Raw genomic sequence first — 26,357 nt, 5'->3', positions numbered from 1 at the left:
GATTTTGTGTCAACTGTTTTTTTTTGCATTGAGTCTGATCAGGAGTGGACTTAAAATAGTAATGATATTTGTACACGTGTTGTACTGATTAAAGAGTTTTCTGAATATCTATGTCACATAATGCAAAGCATACAGTTTCCTGTGAACTCTATTAAGTGAGATCCAGACTTCCCTGTTCACTGTTCTATGATCATTTAGTAAACATTTAGTATTATTTCTAATACCTTATGCTGTATTTCTAACCTAGATATTTTGTACAGTTTAAGTCAACTAAGAGCTAATTTTTCTTGTCCAAATTTCAATTAATATGTGTGTATCTGAAGATGCAGTGAGTAATGGTATGTTCAGATAATTAGGAATGCAATACAGGAAGAGAAAATTAGTGGAAAATAGAGCAACTGATATGCAGATGATCAACTCACATGTTGGCTTCTGGATATACAAAGAAGGGACTATGCAAGTGGTGTTGGAAGTAAAAATAATATAAAAATGGCTCCAAGGGGAAGAAAAGGAGAAATGAGCAGTTTTATGGCTATATATTCTTCATCCAAATCTTTTATTATACAACCACCACTTCTCTGATATCTGTCCATCATTTTACATTAAAGCAGTTGTTCCACCTTTGCCAAGCCAGCCTTCTTCTCACACATTAAATAATGTCTGTCCTTACAGAAGGCAGGGCGGATTTTCCCATTGTGAAAATAAGCACAATTCATGTTTTCTGTTTCATCTCCAGAAAGATCAAGCCTGTGAATAAAAAAGGGTAGAGTGCATGCCTTTGAAAAATGAATAAATAATCAAGAGTCAAACCCTGGGTGAAAAACACTGTTGCACAAACTGGAGACGACAGGAAAAATGTAAAAACAAAAGCAGCAGCAGCAGCAACAAAGCCCCCAACATTCTCACCATTGAGAAACTTCACCTCTGCTTGAGAATACAAGGTATGTACATTTGAAAAGCCCAGTAGAAATTTTATAATGCATAAGATAAAGAAGAAGTGACCACTAACTATAATGGCAGTGCAGAGAAAGGATGGATATGGTTCTGATGTGAAGAGCAAAGGCTTTACCGATCAGATCAGTACTGAAGGAAGGCTAGGATTCAGATAAGCAGGGAGGACATGGGAGATCCTAGAGTGCAAGCTGCAAAAGATGGGAATAGGCTCAGGGAAAAGAAAGTTGATTGAATATTTTTGAACTGAGGACTTAGTTATTGAGTAATAGATCTACAAGAGCACACTGCATTGTATTTACCCTTTAACTTGTCTATACCCCTTGCTAGACTGCTTATTATGAGGAGATGAGGAATATATATTTACTAGTTTATTTGCCAAATGTCTGTGGATGTGTCAGGTGTCAAAGTTGTTCAAGATACTGAGGACAGAGTGGTAAATAAAAACAAAGACCCTCTCTTCTCTTGGGGCTCTTATATGACACAATGCAACATTGGTAAAAAGCCTACAAGCAGGTAGACAAGAAAATTGAACAGTGACAAGAATTATGAAGATACACGACAATGAAGGTATGATGGACCATGTAGACATGGGTTGGAGGGAGACTAACTTAGTTCAGGTAATTAGAATTGATTTCACCAAACAAGTTATGCTGAGAGTCGACTCAAAAGGGGGACCCAAACCTGAACTTGTGGAAGAAGAGCATTCTAGAAGAAAAACCAGCAGATACAATGGCCTTCAGTCATTTCCTCAAAGAAATCAAACTAACAAAAAACAAAAAACCCTAAAGCAAAACCAAGTTTCACTTGTTGGAAGAATAGAGAGAATGCTACTTTTCCTATGATATTGTGACTGAGGCAGCCAGTGACAGTAGATAAGGCCCAAGGTCTAGAAGAGGCTTGTTGTAGTTATGATGTTCTGGTCTCCTTCCCAAAGTAAAGACTTAGTAAATATATGCTAAAAACTTGATTAATAATTTAAATAATGATCAGATTGCAAAAGCTTTTGTTATCAGTTTCAATTTGAATTGGAGAGAGACTTCAATTTGTATACACAGGATGAACAAAATGGGCTGAAATTAGAAATTGGAGAACCAAGATGTTCACTCATCTTTCAATGCAATTAGGTCATTTGGCTGGATTTTCTGTGGAAGGATGGCACCTCATTACATGAACATGAGAATTGCTTGTGACCTACAGTGTACCTGATCCTTGGAGGCTCCTAGGATACAGACTAGGTGAAATGACACTGAAAATCAACAGAACCATCAAGTTAATAACTGTCAACTATAAAATAATGAGGGTGATTATTTGGGTCTAAAAATATGTGAAGAGAATCAGATCAGATCAAGCTTAACACACACACACACACACACACACACACACACACACACACATACACACACACTATTCCAAAGGTAAAGTCACACAGAAATAAATGAAGAAAATACTGAGAATACAGGTGAACTATGACTTAGATAAAATAGAATGAGAGGGAAGGAAAAATAGAATTGTCTTATTATCAGTGTTCTCTGGTTAAGAGTAAGTAGGTTATCAATGACTCAGCTGCTGCTTAGAAAACTCATAGTAGGGTATAGAGACATATCTCAATTTTTAATAACTTGTATTCAAGAGGAAATGGTTTCCCAGAATGAATGTTTCTAGTAGTGCCTTCTGTTCAAGTGTCTAGTGACTTACATATTTTTGGAGAATATGGAACCATCTTCCCACATCCAGACCTTGTTAGAATTCTGATTGGATAATCCAACCCAACGAATTAAAACGGTCCTGGCTTTGATGTACTCCTATTGTAAACACAAATAAATATAAAGTGTTCAGAATATATCCACAACTCTTCATAATAACAGAGACAAAGCTTTATAATAAGACCTTGCACAAAATGTTAGATTATATGTCTGTGTTAGTATGAATGGATTCTATTTAGCATTTAGAATTGTACCAAATTGAGTTGTTTCATAATATGAAAAAACTTCTAGGGCATAGGAAAACTAGTCACTGAATAGCTGATGTTCTAGTCTTCCTAAGTCTTTATAATCTATGGTTATATTTTCCATCAATTGAAGATTGGAGTTCCAAATGGACTAGAACATATGATTCAAATATGAAGAATGGCAAACAACTAGAGGAAGAACACAAAAAGAAATGCATTGTTGATGAGATTTTTAGTACCTAGAATTCAACTCTACCTGCTTTGGTTTTACCACTTATCATACATAAAGAATTTTAATTTGTTTTAGTTGGCTGGGAGAATCAAATATTTATGAAATCTTTCTAAAAGGGATTTATAAATTGCATGCATCAAACCTTTCCTGATTTACTTTTTTCTACTCAATAATTTTTACTATCATTCTATATACTGAATATGTTTGTTTTATTCACTTTCTATTGTTCCAACTAGAATATATACTCCTGGAGATTAGGGATTTTTTTTGTCTCTTTTTAAAAAATGCATGGATCAAGGTCCTGGAACAGTTCCAGTATATATTTGTTGAACCAGTGGATGAATGGGCAGTCAATCAATTGAACCAAATTAAAAGGTGAATACTCTCATGACTCCCAGAATATCAGGTGGGAATTCATTTTTGGAAAAAAGAAAGTAATTTGAGTTTCTTGAAAGATATGTGACTCATTTTGACATTCCATGGAGATATTGTGTAAATGTCCCTTCTTATTGTTTATTTCTGAAAGTATGAGCCATCCATAAACTTTCTGCTGATACCTGTTTTTTTTTTTCTTTAAAATATATCCACAGTAGCTGCTTCACTATAGGACCTGATGGGTAATTCTACCTCAAATTCAGTATTTCTTTTTTTTCTCATAAATTATATTACTTCTTTTAGGTATAAATATTCACCCTCACATCATCCTAGAGTAATAAGATTCAGTACACGTATATCTCCAATTAATCTCTTTAGAAGTTGAGATTTGGGGGCATTCTCCTATTTTGCCTGAATGGAATGAAAAGTTTATTTAGTTGATTATATTCTCTGTGAGTCTGAGCTTACAGAAAGAGTAAGTAGATGGTACAACAAGTTAGAGTAACAGGGAACACTAGTGGTGGGGAACATCCCTGGCTGACTCTTCTAGTTAGATCCACTGTGAACTTTAGTCCTCAGGAAGGTACAGGTCAATTTTAAATGACCAACTATAGTGATTCTGAGGAACATGACTAGATTGAATATTTGAACTCTGTAATTTTTACTGAGCTTGACAAGTTTCTTTGATTATTACAAACATGAGAAAATGTTAAAAAGAAAGAAACAGGTCATATATTACAGTTTTTTTCCCCTTTATGCTTCCAACATATTTAACATCAGAATTTTCTTACCAGAATGTTCTGGCTGGCAATCTTCACAAGAGTTGCATTCAGATCCATGCAGTACTGTTTACTCTCTTCCCACGTCAAGTTTTGCCTGAAGAATCCATAGCAGCTATTTCCGTAATACCTCCATTTTGTGTCACAAGGGCTGCATTTATGGTCTGAAGGAGAAACCAAGTATAGGGACCTTATCATTCTACATGTGGCTTACATTTTCCCCATGTTCATTGTTTACTGTCTATCTCATGACTCCCTTTGGTTACCATCACAGATATGTTCTAGGAGTTGGGGAGAGGAAGAGGTTTTCAAATCATACTTACAGAAACTGCCCTTTTGCTTTTGTTCTAATTGTTTTATTAAATTTTGACAGAAGTTCTTGGCTAATTGTTGTAGAGTTCCTGAGAGATTTTCTTTCTCAGCTTGTAGGTACTTTTGCTGTGTGACAGCTAGATTTAAAAAAAAAAAATTACATAAAATTATAACTTGTAGTCAGGATCATAAAAGTGATGCAAGGATCTCTCCATTCATTTCCACTTCTATAGAATGACCAGTATATGAAGAGATTATTTGATACATATGAATATATGAAAAAGGATAAGAGTAAAGGAGAATATAAAGAACAAAGAAATATGCGAAAGATATGTCAGTGCGATCCAGAAGAATAAGTTAATTATTTGAAGGAGATAGTCACAAAGAAGAAAATCCCATGATCAAATAATATGCCAAAGCAGTTGTCTGACATTTCCTTGAATACAAATTTCAGAGCAGACATCATAGAGGTGAGTGACCCCATTTATTTTCTGTTCTTCATGTAATACCAAAATATTAACTTATTTAAGGATGTATATTTATTTATTATTATGCTTAAAATAACTGTGGGTATTCACATAGATAAAACACGATAAATGAAAACTTCTAAAATCACTTATAAAATAAATATACAAACAAGTAATAACTACACAACCTACAATGTGACATTGTAGGGCCATTAGTTTTACAGGAAGAGAAATCCAATTATTTCAGTAAGTGAAATAGCAAGGAAGATATTTCAGGAAGGGGGAATAGATAGAACAAACTTTCAAACAGGGAGAATTCAGATTTATTTATGAAATTAAGAAAACTCTGGGTTGGCTGGGTCTTAGGATATGTATGATAGGAAAGCTGAAAGTTTCAAAAGATAGTTTGGATCCACACTAAGGAAGATCTTAAGGACAAGTTTTGAATTCTGAAAGTAATTATGATTAATGGAAGAATTTTAAAAAAGTGATTTTAATCAGAAGTAAAAGTCAAAGTTCTCCTTCATTTGGAATATAGTGGCAGCTACGTATAGGCTGATTGGAGTGCAACAAATAGACAATAGTGACAAGAAGCTGAGCAGCATAAACCAGAACCCTTAGGTATTGCCTTTCTCAGATCAGATATTTGGCAAAATTCAATACTTACACATAATCCCCAAAGCCACCAGTCCAACAACCATCCCCACGGACAAGATCATCAGAACCAAAGCCATCACACGCCACCAAGGAGAGGAAGTGGGGTCAGCTGTAGGCAAACAACAAAGACATCAGGGAGCAGATGGTCCTTCCACCCCCACATGCCTTCTCAGGATTTTCCAGTCTCACAAAGGGCCAAGACAGAACTTGCCTTTGTTCCTTTCGTGATCATGGATAATAAGCACAACCCACTCCACACCACACATCCATCTGCATTCCCAATGGATTCTCTCTTTCTAAGCCAAAACATATCTGGCTGTTAAGATCTCATGTAGTTTGTCTTTTTTGTTGTTGTTGTTGTTGTTGTTGTTGTTGTGTGCCACCCACATAAATAGTTACTTTAATAAGCAACAACCATACTGACATTCAGAAAATGGAATTTTCAAACATTACGTTTCTTTATCTCCTTGGTTTTTGTGCCTTCCAGTACTAAATTCTAGAGCCTTAAAATAATGTTCCCTGCTTGCATCTTTGCTGTTTATATTCTAAATATGTCCATATAAGCCTTTTTAGACATTATTCAAACACTTCAGAGAAAGAACATCATTCAGGAAAAGATGAAGTACAACTATACATGCTATCACAGGTAGCAAAGAGAAAATAGGATTGACCTGTTTCACTAATTAATTTCCTTGTGGAGGGCTCCCTACATTCTTACCTGAGGAGAGAGGTGGCTTTCTAGATTTAATATTCAAAGTGATGTAGCCGTCTTCATCCTGCATGGTTGCCCCTGGACTGCCAGTGAGCTCAGAGTTTCAATGACTTTGTGAAATGCAGCGTTCCCTTTTTTTTACAATCCCAGAGTCTGCAGGCTGTGATCCTCCTCCTCTCCTTGGTCGGGTAGAACCATGTGAGTTGGGACACATGGTTTTTGTTTTGGTTTGGTTTGTTTTCCAGGAAGCCCTTTCATGGCTGTTCTGAGATACATGGACCTTGAACATAAAAACACAAAAATAATAACAACTGTGGTAAAGGAGTAGATGTGGTATTTGTTTCCTGTTTCCTTATCTTCAATCCTGAATGAAGAGAGATTCCCTCATGTGTATCCTTTCAAAGAATAAAAGTTTATGTTTCATCTTAACCCTACGAAACCTTAAATCATATTGCTTAAATGAACCAATTTTTGATGAAAATTCATAGGTAAAAATATCCCCAGATATATAGTCTATCCCACTGTGGGAAGCAAGTCTAATATTATTTGAAATTATATGGAGCTAAATTAGATGTTCATAGTCTTATGTTGGAAGGAAGCCTGACAAATTATGACTAGAATTCATCTAAATTATTGCATCTTTTATAAATAGGTTTTTCAAAAATTTGAGGACTCTGTAGGCCTCATATTACTTAGATTTAGACATTGAAGGAAAATAACAAAGTGAAATAACACAAAGTTAGTGACTTGCCATAATTCCCTTTACTAATGTTTTATACTTTAAAGTGAATTTCCTAGAATAAAAATAATCTGAATTCAATGACATCATTTCATTTCCATCATGGTAGTGCTTAGATAAACACATTTGGGAAAGTATGGTTTCCTAATGCCCTTTACATCATAATATAATATTCATTCCTCACATTTAACTTCATAGATAGACTTTTAAATGATTATTTAGCTTATATTGAAAGTAGTTATAAGAACAAATATACAAAATTGGCTGATATATTGCAGGAATATTCTTAAGAATGTTGTCTGTTTTGCCATTAGGGTAGCTCTTACATAATTTTAAAACTGATGCTTTTGTTAACTCCACTGCCAGTAAAGTGTTCCTTTAGAGTTGCTAGTAGCATTTATCTTATAAATAATCTTATTTTATTTTTCTCCTTATACTTTATTTTTTAGTTCAATAATGACATGGGATCTTGTGGCAGGTAAAATTTTGATTGCTAATGTTACCTTTAATATATCTTAGTATCCACTTCACTTTGAAATCTTCACCAATTCACTTAAAATACTCATATTTTAACATTTCTCTCCCTATACACCTCAAATTATTTTAAGAATGATGTGAAAACTACACAAAACAAATATGAAAGGCATTGCCTGATTTTGGAAAACCAAATTTAGTATAATCCAATATTTTTACCATAAACCAATCCTTCATTAAAAAACCCTCATTTACTTTAAATAAATGTGAAATTTGATAAAAGTACTATAAATTGAATTTCTTATATCCCTAATCTGGTGTTTGTTAATGAGTTTTTAGTTAAAATATTCAACGATTTCCAACCATAAGAAGGATAAATTCAGCACTCTGAATTTATCTCAGTAATCACCTACAGCTATTTGTTTGTGTAACTTTTGTTTCACCTAAAGTGGCTCCTCCTCTTCCTCACAGTGCCTGGTGAGCTGGACTCCCAGAAAAGCCTAAGAAGAGCTGGACTCTTCTGGTTTCTTCTGCCCACATATACTAATGCACCAACACTCAAAGCTGCTTTTATTTTGCTTCACTTTTTAAAAAATATAAACCTCCTTTTGTGCTCTTTCTCTTATTGCCTTACTTTAGTGTTTTTTCTTAACTATGTATAGAAATATTAAAAAAAAAACATTTGAATAAATAATTCTGACTTAAGAGAATAAAATGGGGATAGAGGTAATAATTCAAAGGATACATTTTCAGTAAAGTTTTACATGTTCTCTTAGTAACCAAATAGGTAACTTCTGAAAATTTAATCATTTTAATTTAATTGAACGTATAACTGTGACATAAGAGGATATTTAGGAAACATTTTAGATTGTTATACATATTTTCTTCTTCATTAATATAAACTTTAAGAAGGAATTAAACATAATGATTGTTTGCTTTGTTGAGATTTCTTATTTTCTGAGTCCTGGGCAATTGGTTTAATGTGAAAGTGACTCATTTATTCTTGGAAACCACCAGGACTGTATCAGTCTTCCTCCTTACTTTTTGATCCAGTAGTGTATGGAATTATATAATTAGCATCAGAAGAAGGTATATCTGAAATAGGTTAACAGATTATAATAAAGTTTCTTTCTTTCTTTTTTGCTCTGAATTTCCTTTTTTTTTCTTTCTCATTGTAATTTGTCTTTTTTTTTTTTTTTTTTTTGGCCTTTGATAATTCCAGCTGTGGTCTGATAATCTTCTGTCTAGATCTAATGTTCTATAAAATAAATATGCCTTTATTTGCAATCTCCGCCCCCTCACCATCATGACTCTGGGTGTTAGAAACACAGAGCATAATTACAGGGTCAAAAAAGCCTCTGATAACATTTAGTCTTAATTTTGCTCTACCCTGCCACATATCCTATAAATAGAAGCTGAGTTACTCAGCAAAAATTAAGCAAAGACATGCAGGAAAAAGAGATAGATATGACAAAATTTTCTTCTTCCTTTTACAAGTCCAGAGGCTTTGGTAGATATCTCTTAACCATCCTACAAAGTCTTTTCTTAGTATATCTTATTTCGGCTTGAATATTTATCTCTTTTCTATTTTCTTTGTTTAGAAGAGAGTACCTTTAAAAAAAGTGTTCTTTATTCCATATTTACTGATGAATCTTAAATTTGGAAGAACATGTTTTAATCTATTTTACGTAGTTTAGAGATTGAGGCACTTCAGCATGAATTATCCTTTATATTTAAATCAAATATTTAATTAATATGGTTCCTGACACTGAAACGGGTGCTTAATAGTTATGGAAAAAGCCATGATATTGATCATGGAGCACAGTCTTGAAATTTAAATATGTAATCTTCATTTTTTAACATTTAGAACATCTTTCTCCAGCCCAATAAACACAAGCTCATATTCTTTTACCTCTTTTTTAAAACACTGTCACACACACAGTAATCTTAAATATTTAATTATTTTTCTTTCTTTGCAGTACTCTGGATTGAATTCATGGTATGTGCATGCCGGGAAAGTACTCTATCACTGACTTACATCCCCACTCACATATTTAAATTGTTTTTTAAATCCCTGGAATGATATATACTCTATAGCTCTAAACTAGTAACTGACATTCAATTACCACCCAATAAATACTTATTAAGACACTGGTATCAGAACAAGGAGATATTGGTATAATAACAAAGTGAAATATTTGAATAGATAGCATTGTGGATAGGACTAATCAATATTCAAGGAAGGCTAGTGGATGTGGAAAAGACACAGTCAAGAAAATGATGTTGATTACTATAAGAGTTGTTAATTGTCTCTAAACTGAAAAATAAAAGGAACACTCTACAATTGGTTCTCTCTATGTATAGACTTTTTCGTGTATACCCCTTTTAAGCTGAGTTTTGAGTCCTTTTATCAGTGATATCCTGTTTCCTCTCTCAGCCCTCTGCATTACATTTGTTTTTCTTTGTGTGTGTGGGTACTGGGAATTGAACCTAAGGGTGCTCTACCACTGAGCTACATCCCCAGTCCTGTTTATTCTGAGAAAGAATTTGGCTAAGTTGCTCAAATAGCCTTGAACTTGTGATCCTCCTAAAAAATGGAATGAGCTTCATTAAAAATTATTGAATTGAATAGTAACTAATAGACAACTATGGCAGAGTGTTTTGTTAGACATAGTTGAGAAAATGAAATGTATTAGACTGCATCCATATCACTAAACTTGTGATGCATATGCATAGAAAACATACATAAGTAAAAAGTTAAATGACAATCAAATGGAATAAAGTGTATATAAGGAAAGGTAAAGATTTGCAAACAAAAAAAGGAGAGGGGAATGTTTATCAAGCAAGAAAAATAGCTGAGTAAAAAAGTTGGGAAATTTGAGTAAACATGGTGTAATTGATGAAAAGCATATCTGAACTGAGGATTCATATCCCAGTATATTGAGATATAAAACATTGCACTTTGCTATGAAAATTGCTATAAAACTTAAGTGGCTGGGATAATTGTTCAATAATTTGAACATAAATTTTTTCATCACTGTGGATGTCTCAGGCACTGCTGTTTTCAGAGGATCAAGTGGTCACTAATACATGATTTGTGCTCTTCTTAGAGGGTAATGAGTACAGACAGTAAAAAAGTAAAGAAAGCAAAGAGCAAGATAATGTGACATCATGCTAAGTGCTATGCTTTGAAGGAAAAACAATTGATCTAATAAAGCTTGACTGGTAAGGCTGCAGGAAGACCCTGGTTGGGTTTACTTGGAGGGTTCATTTGGGAAATTACACAGGTTTCTTCCATTTTAAAAGTCATCCAGAATAAACCAGATTTGCTTCTGCTATAATAATTTGATAGATACTTCTAGAAGCAAAGTATGCATATTAAACAATTACCTTTGCAGGTATTTATATAAATTTCACTAATAAGAAAAATAAACACAGAGGATAAGTAATTTGCCTTTAGTCACAGAGCAAGTGTTGATTAGGATTTGAATCAATCAGTGCATTTTTATAGACCTTTATTTGAATCAGGACATCTTTTTCTATTTAGTAAAGACACATTTCCAAAAAAATTCCATCTTGTGTTCATCCTCTGTCTCCTCCTTGTGGCCACTTTTTTTCTTTCTTCTTTTAATTTATCTTTTGTTTTCTTTGGGTTTTAACATCTCTGCCTTTCATTTCTCCCAATCCTTTTTCATCAATACTTATGAATTAATTCCAATTCTAGCTATTCTCTGGGTACTGACCAATGTAGGCCATTCTTTTTAAAAGTTTTCTCTGAAACAGGCATAACACGTGGGAATGGGAGACTGTTAAAGAACAGAGTGAGGATACAACTTCCCATGGTATAAACTCAGTATTTTTAATGTATTCTGAATCAGCAATACTTCTATATTTCACATCTGTGTTCTGTTCTGTTCTTCAGTGAACAGTATTCTGATGGATTTAATTCAGGTGAGAGCATCAAAAAAGTCAAAGGTGATTCCAAGCTTTTGGGTGAGGGACCACAAGCATGGAGTTCTCATTTACTGAGACGAAATATATTGAGAGGGGTCATTCACTTTTTGATGTACTAAACTTAAAATTCTATAAAAATATCTAAGCAGATATGCAAAGAATACAGGAAGATATGGGGTCCTAAAGATCAAGCACAGACTTGGAGATAAACATTTAGATATCATCAAGATATGGCTCTTTCATCAAGCCATGCCCCTAGATGGGCTCATCTAGGTGAGCGTAACCAAGTGTTAGGATACAATATTTTGAAATCAGTTAAGGAGGATTCAGTGAATCTAAAGAAGAAAATAAGAAAATGGTGTCCTGGGGTATAAAATGGTTTAGAGAAGACAGTGTTTTGAGAAAATTCAATAAAATTGTTATGTCAAATACTGCTTACAGGGTAAGATAACTGCCAAGAAATACCCATTGGATAGTAACAGGGAGGTTAATCCTGACTTTAACAGGACAGTTTTACAGAAATAGTGAGGGGGAAAAACCTGATTAGAAAGGGTTCAGGATAGCAGAATAAAATAGACATTATTATTGCTGTGGGTATATACGTGACTGCATGACCAATGTGATTCTGCAACCTGTACACTCAGAAAGATGAGAAATTATATCCCATCTGATTCAAATGTCTGATATGTCAAGATCATTGTACTGTCATGTGTAACTAACTAAAACAAAACAAAAAATAAAATAAAAATTATTTTAAGGGATTCAAAAAGAAAAATAAAAGTGTTCAGGAAAAATAGGAAGAGAAAGCAGAAAAGTAGGAAGAGAAAGCAGGGCCAGAACCCTTTTGTTGTTAAAAGCATTAGAGAAATGGGGTGGTAGTGTGTGTTGAGGGAGGATATACATGAGGATTTTTTTTTAATTTGTTTGCTTTTTGTTTTTAAAATGGGAGATATTTTATTATATATGTACATTAAAATGAGTGAACCAGTAGAAATGAAAAAATCAATGATTCCAGAGAGAGAAAGAAAGAGAATTATAAATTCAAAATTTTTAAATAGGCAAATAGGATGAATTTTAAAATACAGCTGAAGACAGATGGTAAATAAGAGATGGTTCAACTTAACCGTGGTTGAAAGGGATAATGTCTTACACGCAGACATAAGACAGTTTTTGTGTATTTGGTTGGCAGAGCAAAGGAAACTCTTCTAATTATTTTTCCCCCAAGATAATATTACAGCAGGTCATCAGTTGAATTTGAAGAAAGAGAAAAGAAAGTTGAGAAAGGAAGAGAATTTGTGAATAATCTTCCTGGAGATTAGACCAGTTACTGTGGTCACAATCACCACTTTCAAAAAAGTGTGGTGCAGATAGGCGTAGACTAAACCAGGCTGCAATTTCTAGATGCTTGTGATGAATGAAGAGATAAGCAACAAGTGGTAGATGTATGTAAGGAAATTATTATTATAATTGATCCTTATGTGGTCTAAGTCAGGTTAAATAGTCAATAAGTCAGGAGAGATTGATGACACTGAAAAGGTTATATATGTACAACAATGATGTATATATGTATATCAGTGGATTTGACATCCCAGAGGGTATTAAAGGAGTATGGACTGTCTAGAAGGAGTGGGTTGGAAAGACAGGAGTTGGAGGTCAGAGAGTTGAATACCTAAAATTGAGATAATGGAGAAGGGGTTTTCATGGGAAATGAAATTTTCTAGATTCAGTGCAGCTCTATTCAATAGGACCTTCTTAATGATGAAGACCTTATATATCTGTCCTGTGTGATTTCGTAATAAAGAGCATCTGTGGTTACTGAGCACTCAACATATGACTAATGTGACTAGGAAAAATAATTTTAGGTTTTAAAAATTTTGATAAATTTAAATTTAAATAGTCATCTGTGCCTAGTGATTATAGTATTGGACAGTTTAGCTCTAGAGTATAATCAACTATGGGTAGTTGATTTGTGGATATGGATGAGGTTATTGGAGGTAAGTACAAGAACTAAGAACCCATAGTATTGAATTATCATCTACATGGATATTAAAATTACTAAGATCATGAGAGCAATAGAGGTGAGTAGGAGATTTAAGATGGTTGGAAAAATAATAAGGGGATAAGGAAGATTGAGCATTTGATAGATGATTATATCAAGGTGTTTTTTTTGAGAATATAACTGATGAAATGAGCTATTGAGATGCTTAAAAAACATACAGTCATTTTCAAAATAATAAAATCATAAGCTAATAATAGATTATTTACCCTTTTAGTACCACAATAGTAGAAAGTATGTAGGAGGTATGACTCATTTTTTTCCTTTTAGAAATAATCATGAGTCAGGTGCAATTATATATCACTCTTTTATCCAAGCATCATTTCCTGTACCATAGCAAGAGGTTGCATACATTGTCAGGGAAATTTAAGGTACATGAAAAATCAGGAAAAATTAGAACAAAATAGTTTGCAAAATTTGGTGAAAATGGAGGAGCAGAGCAGAGACAGATGAACAACTTTCATTTGTTATTTTTATAATCATCTACTTGATTTAACTTTCTTTCATGTTAATTTTCTCTGTCATTATTTAATTTACCTAGAATGGTAAATAAGAGGATAGATTTATTATTCATTTTCATATATTTTGACAGCAAAGTTCAGTTAATGTATAACATAGAGCCTCCAAACACCTTTTGATTCAACACTCCATTGGTTAAAAAAAAAAAAGAACATGAGCAAGATATGTAAGTACATTAATACCATTGGAGATCATGTACAAATGTTCCTGTATCTCTTTCCCACATTGGTAGTGGTTGCTCCTCATTCTGGAGATCTTTTGAGATCATATCACACAGATATGAACCCTGTGTGGACCACATCACACAGATATAGACCTGGGACATCTTGAATCACTCTCTAGCTATCTGAAAACACAAAACCAATGCCAAATCCTCCCTGAAACATAGCTATTTAATCTTCTCTTGCCTCGTCCAAAGGAAAACTTTAAAGGAGATACCCTTGCTCTTGTGTAGCTCCTAAATATTTTCTGGGATTTTGTAATTAGTTTCCTATTTGTGCTATGACAAATTATCACAAACTTAGCCACTTAAACAGCACAAGTTTATAATCTTACAGCTTTGTAGGTTAAAAATCTGATACGAGTCTCACTAGACTAAAATGAAGGCGGTTGGCAGGGACAAGCTCCTTTCCAAAGGCTGTGTGGGAGAATCTGCTTCCTTACCTTTCCATCTTCTAGTCAAGATTCTGTGGTTCTTAGCTTTCTTCCTTCATCATCACTCAAAGATGCTTTATTTCTCTTAACTCTTCTTTGTTGTCACACAACTCTGACCACCCTAGAGGTCATCTCCAATTTTTAGGACTTATGTAATCAAATTATGTACACTTATGTAATACAGGGTAATTTCTTCCTCTTAAAGGTCCATAACCTTATTCACATCTGCAATGATAGTTTTGCCTTTTGAACTATATTATATTTATAGTGTCTGGGGATGAAACCATAGACATCCTTAGGGGCTCTTATTCTACCTATCAAAGATTCTAAATAATTTATTTTCTTATATATGTTAATAGATTTGTATGAAAAATTGTGGTGAGATTAGAAATAGATGCAGTCATTCAGAAAGACCCCTGTGAGTCTTATGGCTGTTGTGACTAAATAACCGAAGGCATGTCCATTGTGCTATCTTTTCTTTCCTTCTTCCAAATTAGAGTCACAACACCTTCTATAAAATTTCTCAACTCATTATCATTCATGTCATGTTGTTGAAATGTTTAGTATTGCAGTATAAATTCTTATGTAGAGATTTTAATTCAATTTTACTGGGAACATGGTTTTCAGCAATTTTAGATTTAAGAAATAGAAAATAAAAGTAGGTTATTTTATCAAATATTTTTAAATGAAATATAGGTAAATCGTAGCTCAATAGGCTTCCAGGCCCAAAACACTCTTGACATTTCCCATAGTAAGTGTTCCATATGGGTATCCAGTTATTCTAGCAGTACTTATAGTTATGGTTGCCCAAAGCTCCATCTTCTGATATTTCAAATCCAAAAGACAGAATGTATTTTATAAGAGTTTTAGCTGCAGACTGCCATCGTACTGAAAAAAAATCATACGGAATGAAATAAGCCAGACTCAGAAAGTCCAAAATCAAATGCTTTCTCCCATATTTGGAAACTAGAAAAAATAAGAGTGGGGAGGAAAATAAGGGAGATCTGTAGAGTAGAGGAAGGAGATTGACAGGGAGTGAGGAGGGATGGGACAAGAAAGGAACCATGGAATGAAACTGACCAAATTTTACAAGGTACATTATATGAATATATCACAGTGAATAAAGCAACAGTTAAAAAAAACAATAACTAAATAGAAGGAAGACCAGTAGAGGAAGAGGAATAGGGGGAGGGAGGGAAGAGGAAAAGGGGAGGCCCTGGGGACTGAATTGGAGCAAATTGTATTTCATGCATGCATAATTGTGTCAAAAGCAACTCCATTATTATGTGTAACTATAATGCACTAATAAAAATATTAAGAAAAGACAATAGAACAAATTAAAAAATAAAAACACTTTACCATGTACCAGTCTGTCTTTCTGGAACCTGCCAGCTTTTTTCACTCTCCTGAAACTTCAGGTAGTTATTTCAACAATCTTGTTCTAGTGTACTGGTTACCTGCAGGAAGATTTTTCTAGATTATACTGTTAAAGATTTTAATCATTCCAGAAGGAATGATTAATTTTAAGAATATGCATTCCATATTTTATTCATGTCCAATTTTAATAGCTATTAATTTCATAATAATATATATTATACATATTGACACATATTAATTATACAGGTTAATGAGTTACACTGTGACATTTCCATACGCGTATATATTGTGCCTTGATCGTGTTCACCAATAGTTATTAATCTCCTTCCATGTCCCATAACCCCTATTACTGAAATCATCTCTCTCTCCCTCCCTCTTCTCTTTGTCTCCCATGTGGGCAGGCGTGTGCGCACGTGTGGGACACACACACACACACACACACACACACACACACACACAAACGTTTGGATTACTTATAACAGTAGATAGGTATGCATGTGACATGGCTCTTCTGGTTTAGTATGAGTACCTTTGCTTGCTATGTTATATGGTCTGTATACAGGATGAGCTAGCCTTAGATGTCTGTAAATTAGAAAACTTGGATATTTTTTCAAATATTCAGAGCAGCCTCAGGATGAAACTACCATTCCTCCTCTGCCTCCAGGCACCCCCTTTTGGGTTCCCAACAAAGAACAATGGTGCTACAGTTTGCAATCTGTAACATTTCAATGTCTAAGGAAAATATTTGATTTCTCTCAATTTTACTGCAGAGAAACTGTTATTCTCTTCTAACAAAGGGCCAGTAGGGTCAGTTGAGTGTCTATGGAGAAGTTTCCAGCTTTGAAAAGAACACTCTGTCACAGACCTGAAGATATTGAAACATTAGTTACATAATTTGTGGTAGTGCTTTCTTCTATAATGTCCGACGAAGTGACCTACGCGACACTCACATTTCAGGATTCTTCTGGAGCAAGAAATAATCAAGATGGAAATAACCTGAGAAAAAGAGGTAGGAGTTTAAGAGAAAGCAAGCTGAGACCGTGGTTAAAAGCTTTGAGGTGCTGGTTTTGACATGGGCAGTGGCAGAATGGAAATAGTCATGGAATCGATTCATGGAGTGAAGTGAGTGTTCCTAATGTTGAAGAGAAAATATGTGCCTTTAGGGACCTGTTTTAGGTTGTGTGATAACTGTATGTGTCAAGAAGCTGTACCTCTTAGTGAGACGTTTTTGTTGGATGTTTCAGAGATGGATATTGGAAACTGAGATGTTTCTATTTTATAAATGTCCTTGATAATTAGACTTTATAAAGTTGCTGGAAGAATATTCTCTTATAAGTCAAATTGGAGGCTTCTAAACAGAGAACATGGCATTTTTCTTACATGGTGTAAGTAACTGAAGGCAAAAAGTAGAGGATGGGCAGGTCAGGCATGAGCAAGTGTTAGTTTCATATTTATAAGTTTTTTTTTCAATTAAGATAGTTGAAATTCCAAGTATAATTAGTATTATTAATTAATAGCAATACTTGTATAGTATTATATATTCATCATCATATTTTTATTGAGATATAATTATAAATTAAACAAAATGATATTACTGTTTCAGAGAGGAGGAAACTGAGACTGAAATAAATTAAATGTCTGAACTAAGTCCATACAATTGCTATGGGGGAAGCCCAGTCTCAGTTCTAATCTTCAGCTTATTCCCTTGTACCCAACTGAAGGAAATGGAAGTTTCTGGTTAACGTATAAGGCGACATCCCTATCCCTTAACTTCAGAAGGTCTGCTCACTGTTCAGGCCATTGTCTTAAATCATTTGAATCTTATGAATTACTTTCTCATGCACTAATTTAGACTTATTTTTAGTTTATGAATATGTGTACGTGTGTGAGTGAGGTTTGAGGGGAGGATATACCAAAAAGATGATTAGAATGGGCTTTTTACATGTGTCAGATGAAGATGATTATATGTTTTTGGCTTTTTTGATTTACTCTAACGCTTGAGGGAAAAGGAGGTCTGGATATAGTGCATGTGATAGTGCATCTGGAAATTGTATCAATCTATCAAAACATTGGACTTGACACCTTAGGACCTGAATCAAAGAGAAGATGAGAGAAATAGGAGAACATTTTCATTAAAAAATAAAGATAAGATGCTGAAATTTGAAGAACTAGACATAGACTTCCTGGCCTATTCTGCTGTTTGCAGTTTAAACTGTGCATTATTTTTTCTATATTAATTGATTATTTACTGGGTGATAAATATCATGGATAATATATAAACATTATATTTTAGTAGATAACAGTTGCTTTTAAAAGTAGAATTCACTTTTATTCGAAGTATAGAATAACCTGCCTTTTGGAGATTTGTAATCGTAATGGAGACAATAGGTCTCTCCTATTGTCAGCATCAGTCCAGGGAAAGTTTTCATAGCATGTTATTTGTGAAATCAGTGAACTTGAAGATTAAAGGTGGGTGATGATATTAAAACAAAAACTAAAAATTAGGAGGCATTTACTCTTGAAGGAAAGATAGTGGTGAAATAATGGAGGAGAACTGGTGATGGACTCTTATTAGGCTTCATGGTAGAAATTTTCTAAATAATGTCATTGAAGAAACGAGAGAGAAATTTTAGTACCTGGAAGATTCCTAAGTCTGAAGAATAAACAATCCGAAGTGTACAACCCACATAGCAGTTCTACTTGCTCACTCCTCTGTTGACTTTACAGGGCATCCAGCTCCATCCCCCATATGGCGTCAGGCTGCCCAAGGTCTGCTAACTCTTTGCCTGATGCTGTTGATTGGGCTGGTGACCTTGGGGATTATGTGTAAGTATATTTGCATAAAACACAAGAAAGGCAATTAAGTATAACTTGTAAACTACGTAAATTCAATTTATGGACAGGTTCCAGCATCCTGAATCCTTTAATAATTTTGCCATCTCATAAGTGTCCCATCTTCATGTTGTCAAAACAAATCATTTTGGGACATACTTTAATATGGAGGTTCAGTCCCAACTCATTGTTTTCTCTTGACAAGCAAAATAGACTTATTTTTATAATTGTTAGTCAGAGCAAGGAGCCTTTGTTTCCAGATACACATTCACTTACTATGCCAGTGGTAACAAAAAGGAATCACGGGATTGTGTTTAAGAAATGGCATGCTGTTCATTTACCTTGAAGACTAGCTCCATCTGTTTACCCAAGACCTTTCTAGTGTAGAGAAAAATGTCTAAGTGGAAGTGCAAGAAAGGAGGGAGTGCCCTGCTACACCACACCCAGCAGACAGAATTGAGCCATCTCTGCAGGACAGTGGAAGCTCTGCTCCCCAACACCAGAGCCAAAAAGGAATATTTTCTTGATTCTGACCTATTATTGTAATCTTAGAAAGTTGGGGTTGCTTTTATCTCCATTGGGAGTGGGAATTCAGGACTAACGAAGTGGAAAAACATCCTGAGAATATGTATTTTATAGAATGTTGTTCAGTACGTGGAATAAAGTAGTGATTTGGTACAACATTGAGTTTCAGGCAACTTAAAGTAAAAAACCTGTTATTTGTTGAATGATACTAACATCTCTATTTTTAAAATGTCTATCTATATATTTAAAATCTAATGGATAATTAGGATTTCTACACATCTATTTGGACAAATAAAGGATAATTATGTAGCTTCCTCTTTTGTAAAGAAATGTTCTAGCAGAGATAACATATTCAGTAGCTCAATATTGTGAGAATTAGAAGCTAATCTTCTGCAATGATTTACTCTTTGAAAATGAATAAACTTGCCATGATATATGCTCAATTATTTACCATAAAAGGGCGGTTAGCATACTATACTTTGAGACATCCCTTGTCTCAAAGAATTTCATTTCTATTAAAACTATAATTCTATCCAAAAACTCCAATTAGAAAAAAAAATACCAAAATAAGGGGCAAAATTACTGACACCAATTTTGGTGAAACATCAGATATGTAATCATTAATTCATTATTTTAACACAAGTACTATAATACTTAATTCATTATTTAACACAAGTACAATAGTCAAAACATGAATAAAATTATAAAGGTAAACTCTAAACAATTTGGGGTTGAAAAGCATCTGGTATGTTTCTTTCATGAAATCTCAATTATTAGGAGTTACTAATAAATATTAAGCAATAAGAAATGTTTCTGAATCAAGAGAATTATGGATGGCTATTATGAGAATGGAAGGATATTTGAGTTTGTCTCCTGTCATGTTGTTCTTGGAGTTTTGCAGATGTCTAACAAAATTAACTCAGACTCAGAGACATTGAATCGACTTCAGAAAATTATCCACCACCAGCAGGAAAATTTATCCCAGCAACTGAGCAACCACAGGAACTTACCCATGGAAGAAGAATTTCTCAAATCACAGATATCTAATCTACTAAAGAGACAGGGGCAAATAGCTATCAAACTCTGCAGAGACCTAATCATTCACACTTCAGGTAATTAGATCTGCTGACCAGTGACAATATATCAGTTGCTCTGATTTAAGCTGACCATGTGTGGCACCTCAGAGTATGAGACAGTTATGTCATTCAGTGATGTTTTGAGGATGTCACTCTAAATTTAGGAAAAGATAGAATTTAGGAAAAGATAGAATTTAGGAAAAGATATAGATTTATTTAATAATTTTGAAGATGCAGAAGCAAATATGGGAATCATTCTAGAATATCAATTGGAAACTTCATCCCCTTGTTTTATTAACTATTTGTAAGTGATCCCATTATTATATGAAGTTAAAAGCATAGCTATAAATTCTGAGGCCAGAAGACCAAACCCTGAAAAGAGTATCTGCAGTGTTGCAAACCATAACAAGAGTGACTTCATTTTCAAAGGCTCCTAAAACAGCATGTTTTCAGGGTGCTGGACCTCACATTCTATTGTCCAATGTAGTTTTCATTGTTCATGTTGTTGAGTATAATTTCCTTTTTCAGATCATAAATGTAATCCTTGTCCTAAGACATGGCAGTGGTACCAAGAAAGTTGCTATTATTTCGCAATAAATAAAGAGAAAACCTGGAGTAACAGTAGAGAGGACTGCATAGAAAAGAACTCCACATTGCTGAAGATTGACAGCTTGGAAGAAAAGGTATGATTGAATCTCCTTCCTTGGTTATAGAAATTATCCCATACAATGAAAGGTATATGAATGAAATTTCTGATTCACATGATAGAAATTCAGTGGATTCTGAATAAGAACCAGCAGATGAATTTAGTAAATTTTTCTGTCTTAATTCTATAACCTAGAATGTGACTTTCTCTTAAAGATTTACCTCTGTTTTTTTTCCCTCAGAATTTTCTAACATCACAGACATTACCCATGATTTCTTTTTTTTGGCTGGGATTATCATGGCACCCATCTGATGGAAATTGGCTATGGGAAGATGGCTCAGTTCCCTCTCCATACTTGTAAGTCTATTGGGAATGGAAAACCAAGATTTCCTTAGAATCCCGAGAGTGAATTATAAGAATTATAAATCTAGATTTTAAAAAGGAGTGCAAAGTACAAAGAAAAGAGTAGCAAATATTGTTTGGTGGTATATCTAATTTCATCTGTATGACCAAGTCAGGGCAAGTCACTAGACTTTGCCTATTAAATTTTTTCTTTATTTAACATATAAATATAATGCTTAGTATCTTCAGAGAACTCTATATAAATACAAACCCTTGAATGGAGCATTGTTATATTCCCATTTTATAGATAAATATTGTCAAAAAGAGACTAAATTAAAGATGACTCAGCTCAAATGTGACCAAATCAGGACTTTAGTGCTTTAGAGACCATGTGTTTAGTCACTTAGCTAATCTGCTCTCCAGCACTTAGAATCCAGGATTGTGTTTGTCACAAGAACACAAATTAACATATCTATTTGGATCAAATAATAGTCACTTTCTAACAGAAAGTAATTTTGAAATAATTTCATGATGAAGACTTTCCAATTAGGTTATATGGCAAATGTCTTTCATAAACTAAACTGAGCTAAATCTGCCATTGCAAAATTTTGATGAAAATATTTAAAGTACATTTAGGATACAGCAATTGAAAATTGCATTTTTCCAACTATCTAAAGTTATGGAAAAAATAGATGTCTGCCATTTTCTGTATCTACTGTAAGAAAACATTGGAAAGAGACTCCATCTCCCAGTACCTGGAAGTCCAGGTGCTGCTTCTGATCATCAGTCTGGGGCCAAAAATAGGCAGCCACTTGGAAGCAGGGGTATGCTGGTAAGTGTTTGTTCTATCTGTAGGACATGTCACAGATGAAAGTTTCTTCAGAAAAACATTTTTTTTAAAATATATGTGTAAGGCCAGTTGGCGAACGCCTGTAATCCCAGTGGCTCCAGAGGCTGAGATAGGAGGATTATGCTTTCAAAGCCAGCCTCAGCAATGGCGAGGTGCTAAGCAACTCAGTGAGACCCTATCTCTAAATAAAATACAAAACAGGGCTGGAGATGTGGCTCAGTGGTTGAGTGCCCCTGAGTTCGATCCAGAGTACCAAAAAAAAAAAAAAAATGTATAAGGGAGCACATAGCTTTGAAAAATTATTTTAAAGAATACAAAACCAAAAATTTTGGTGAACATTTCATTCATAACTATGTTTAAATTGCATAATGTTTTTCATATTTTAAATGTAATATATAGTATTTTTGTATTAGATGAAATTGAAGATCATTGGCATCAGTTTGGGTATAGTTTTTTCTCCACAGCCTTCTCCCAACAAGTACCTAATGCATCCAATTTACTCCTATTTTACTCATTGAAGCATGTTGTCAAAGTTTTCTTAAACTGACTTATGCTATTCATTTTTTGAAAAAAGATGTTGTGCTTCAGCTCTTATACATCAAACTCCTTGAACAACAATATGTCTATTGTTTTCTTCCCAGATACACTTTATTTTCATTCATTCCCTCAAGTTTTGCCATGGCTATTTCTACTCAAATACCAATCTCTAATACTCTCTAATCACCATTACTAGTCATATTAAATTGATTAGTCTGGTTTCACATAAGCAATAATGGCAAAAAGCATGTGCTGAATAACACATTAGCAAACAAAATTACAGCAACTTTTTAGTACCTGGAGTAATATTGGTCATGCACTGATTAAAATTAATCTGAGGCACATATTGCTACTAGACTAAGAATTTCTAAGAGGTGGTGCCACGACCTCATGTAAATGCAATTCAGCTTTCATTTTGGAATCTAAGATGTTTCCCCTCACCCAAAGGGATTTTAATCATCCTTAGTCCCTCCTTTAACTCCTAATCAAAATATGGAAGAGGGTCCCAGAGCAGGGTTCAGAGCCTGCAGACACTGACCCCAGGGAACATACAGCTTCAAGTAAACCACTCATCATACTCAAATTAGAGTAATCTTCGGGATTACATAGCCATTTCCTTGGCCCCTGAGGCCTTAACTGCTGATCGAGTGTTTAACTAAGACTAAGATTTAAGAAGCCTATCCTGAAGCAAGAAAAGAACATGGTAGTAGTAATGCAGGTCATTTGAACAAGAGCAATACTGATTACATAGAGGATTTAGTTGTCAAGCTTAATTTTATAATGACATTATTTGGGAGTTATCATCAATTTCCTAGAAGAGAAATTGAGAACTATTATCAGAACCACATCTATATTTTAATTCATTTCTTCTCTTAACCTCAGCCTTGTTCTCTTGTTAACCCCACATATAAGTAAACACAAGTAAAATTAGGCTTTTGCATAGTAGAATGTAATGAAATTTTGTAGAGAATGTGATTCATTTTTTCTACTTTTCTTTTTACAGTCCCAAAATACAATTATTCTAGCACTTCTAATTTAATCTGGACCAAGGGAATTCCATTAATGGAATCCCATACTAGAGAAGGAAATACAAATTCTCGGCATAGAACTTAAGTGTTCTTAAATAATAATTCTACCTAGAAAAATAATTAACTAGAAATAAAGAATTTGAATGTGTCAGGTTAAGGATTTTGATACTATAAGGCAAAAGTATCAGAATATTCCAGCTGTTGACTGCAAAGGTACCTAGGAATACTGAAAGGTGATTAAATTCCAAATACAGTATTTATTACTAATTTTAAATCAATTAATTTTCAGATTTAGTAATAATGAACTTTCCCAGATCAATGGATCCAAAGGATGTGCTTATTTTCAAAGAGGAAATATTTACGTTTCCCGCTGTAGTGCTGAAATTTCTTGGATATGTGAGAAGACAGCTAAACTAGTGAAGATTGAAGATTTATATTAATATGTTTCTTTCAAATTCACCAAGAAACAAGGGACTTGCGATTGCAAGCTCATGTGATGAAGAAAAAAGCTACAGTCGTAGAGTCAAAAGCAGATTAAAAAGTGACTGTATCTAAACTCTCAGGCAAATGAACTTGCTTCACAGAACAGTCTCCACTTCTTGTCTGATGCCTTCTGATCTGATGTTCTAATTATTCAGGTCTTAAAATTATCCTTTGGACCCAGGAGAATACTTGTTCTATGCTTCTATCTCAGCATCATCTCACTGATTTTTTTCCTCTCTCAAATAAAAGACTCTTTTCTTGCTTTATTATAATATATTTAGATGTGCACTCTGGTGATATTTAAATACGAATAACCAGAAGGGACAAAGGTCAGGACTGGAACAAGTTTAAGGGAACTCCTGTTGTGAAGGTTACTAGATCACATGAAGGTCTGAGAGATCTCAAGGTAAGGGTCCTGATAGGTGGAGCAGTAGCAATGTACCAGCTTAGCAAATGTTTGTCTGTACTACTGTCTACCATAGCCTTCATGTGCATAACCACTCTTCCTACATTTTCCTATGAAAATATATTCTTATTAATCTTTAAAATTTAGACAATTCATAATCTAGTGATGTAGCATAATAACTTCACCTTTACAACTTTATCAAATTAATAATATTGAAGTTATTGTTTTGGTAATCTGGGCGTTAGTATATTTAGAAAACTTTAGTCTTTTAAAATTCATATTTTATTTCCTTCAGAAACATTTGAAGATATTAAGATATAAGAATCCTTACTTTTTACACCTTTCTTAAAATAGTTTGTCAGTATTGGCACACTCAAAGCTTAAAGCAAATGATTTCAAGACCTATTCCAGAACAAAATTGCTGATTGCAGAAATTTTTCAAAAGATAAAGATTTCATCTTCTCCCTCAAATAACTGCATTGTTATGTATAGTCTAAAAACTAAAGTAACCTGTGATATTAATTTTACTAAGACAGTGATCTATAATTTACTGGAAAATGGATATGATTCAAGTTCAAAGCCAGTTGCATTGTGGAATACTTTAATAGTTCTTTGAAACAACTTTATATATACCATCTAGTAGTTTATTATTCTTCAAAGATTTAAAACTATCAGCTAATTGATTTTCCTCTATATATGGAAAGAAACTGTAGAACTAAGAAATAATGTTCAACATAAATATTTAGTAAGATTTATAAACAAAACATATTTAAACACACATTTTTAAATGTAGATCATTTTTTAAATCATAGCATAGGTGAACAGAGTTTACTGGTTCTCATCCAGGACTGAAACACAAGTTACATATACATGGATTAAAAGAGAAATTTTATTCTTTCATTTCTCTTTAGTTGTTTATTGTCATTTCCACTCTCACATAGATAAATTTATTTATTAAAAATTAAAAACTCTGCACCAGACTCCCGCACATTTGGTTTTCTCTGTTCCCAAGGGAAAGATAATCTCTTCTATTATTTATTTATTTCTAACCAAAGAATGATGTACTATTTGTAACCTCACTGTCTTTGCCTGGTGTCCTGTATTCTTTTGTTCTTATCTTTTACTCTCATTAGAAGGGATTTCTGCATCTGACCTTGACCTGGCTCTGGGTTTGGGTCAGCTACTATTGTTCATAACCCCCTCCCTGCTGTCCTGCTGTCATCACAGCTTCACGCTGTTCCCAGCAGCCTCTGCAGTTGGTAAGGAAATCCAAAGTTCTTTTGTTTGTCAAAAAAACTTCATTCTTTGTGGCTTTCTCCTATCTTGGCTTATGTGACAGGGTTAGATCCCAGAACTTCAGTTTTCTTTTCTCTCTCTTTCCCAATCTCTCCAATCAAAATTCCTGGAAGACATTTTATACTTA

At 33.9% G+C, this 26,357-nt stretch overlaps 2 protein-coding genes across 2 annotated transcripts; one reads left to right on the top strand and one right to left on the bottom strand.

The window, feature by feature from the left end:
* Window positions 1-577: 577 nt before the first annotated feature.
* CLEC1B (C-type lectin domain family 1 member B) lies at window positions 578-6,535 on the bottom strand. The gene is made up of 6 exons (XM_081311455.1): window positions 6,443-6,535; window positions 5,735-5,833; window positions 4,612-4,737; window positions 4,301-4,452; window positions 2,650-2,756; window positions 578-747 (listed from the first exon to the last, which is right to left on the bottom strand). Exons 1-6 carry the CDS (start codon window positions 6,504-6,506, stop codon window positions 603-605), a joined length of 693 nt encoding a protein of 230 aa, XP_081167581.1. The 5' UTR covers window positions 6,507-6,535; the 3' UTR covers window positions 578-602.
* Window positions 6,536-17,127: 10,592 nt separating this feature from the next.
* CLEC12B (C-type lectin domain family 12 member B) lies at window positions 17,128-24,485 on the top strand (the record flags this gene model as incomplete). The annotated part of the gene is made up of 6 exons (XM_081310788.1): window positions 17,128-17,218; window positions 18,937-19,035; window positions 20,460-20,678; window positions 21,171-21,325; window positions 21,530-21,645; window positions 24,335-24,485. The coding sequence occupies 6 exons, from the start codon at window positions 17,128-17,130 to the stop codon at window positions 24,483-24,485; spliced, it is 831 nt and encodes a 276-aa protein (XP_081166914.1).
* Between the last annotated feature and the right edge of the window lie 1,872 nt (window positions 24,486-26,357).

The sequence above is a fragment of the Spermophilus citellus genome, assembly GCF_964194105.1.
Source record: "Spermophilus citellus genome assembly, chromosome: 10".
Lineage (NCBI taxonomy): Eukaryota > Metazoa > Chordata > Mammalia > Rodentia > Sciuridae > Spermophilus > Spermophilus citellus.
The sequence above is the reverse complement of the archived record's forward strand: the minus strand, read 5'-3'. Positions and strand labels throughout refer to the sequence as shown.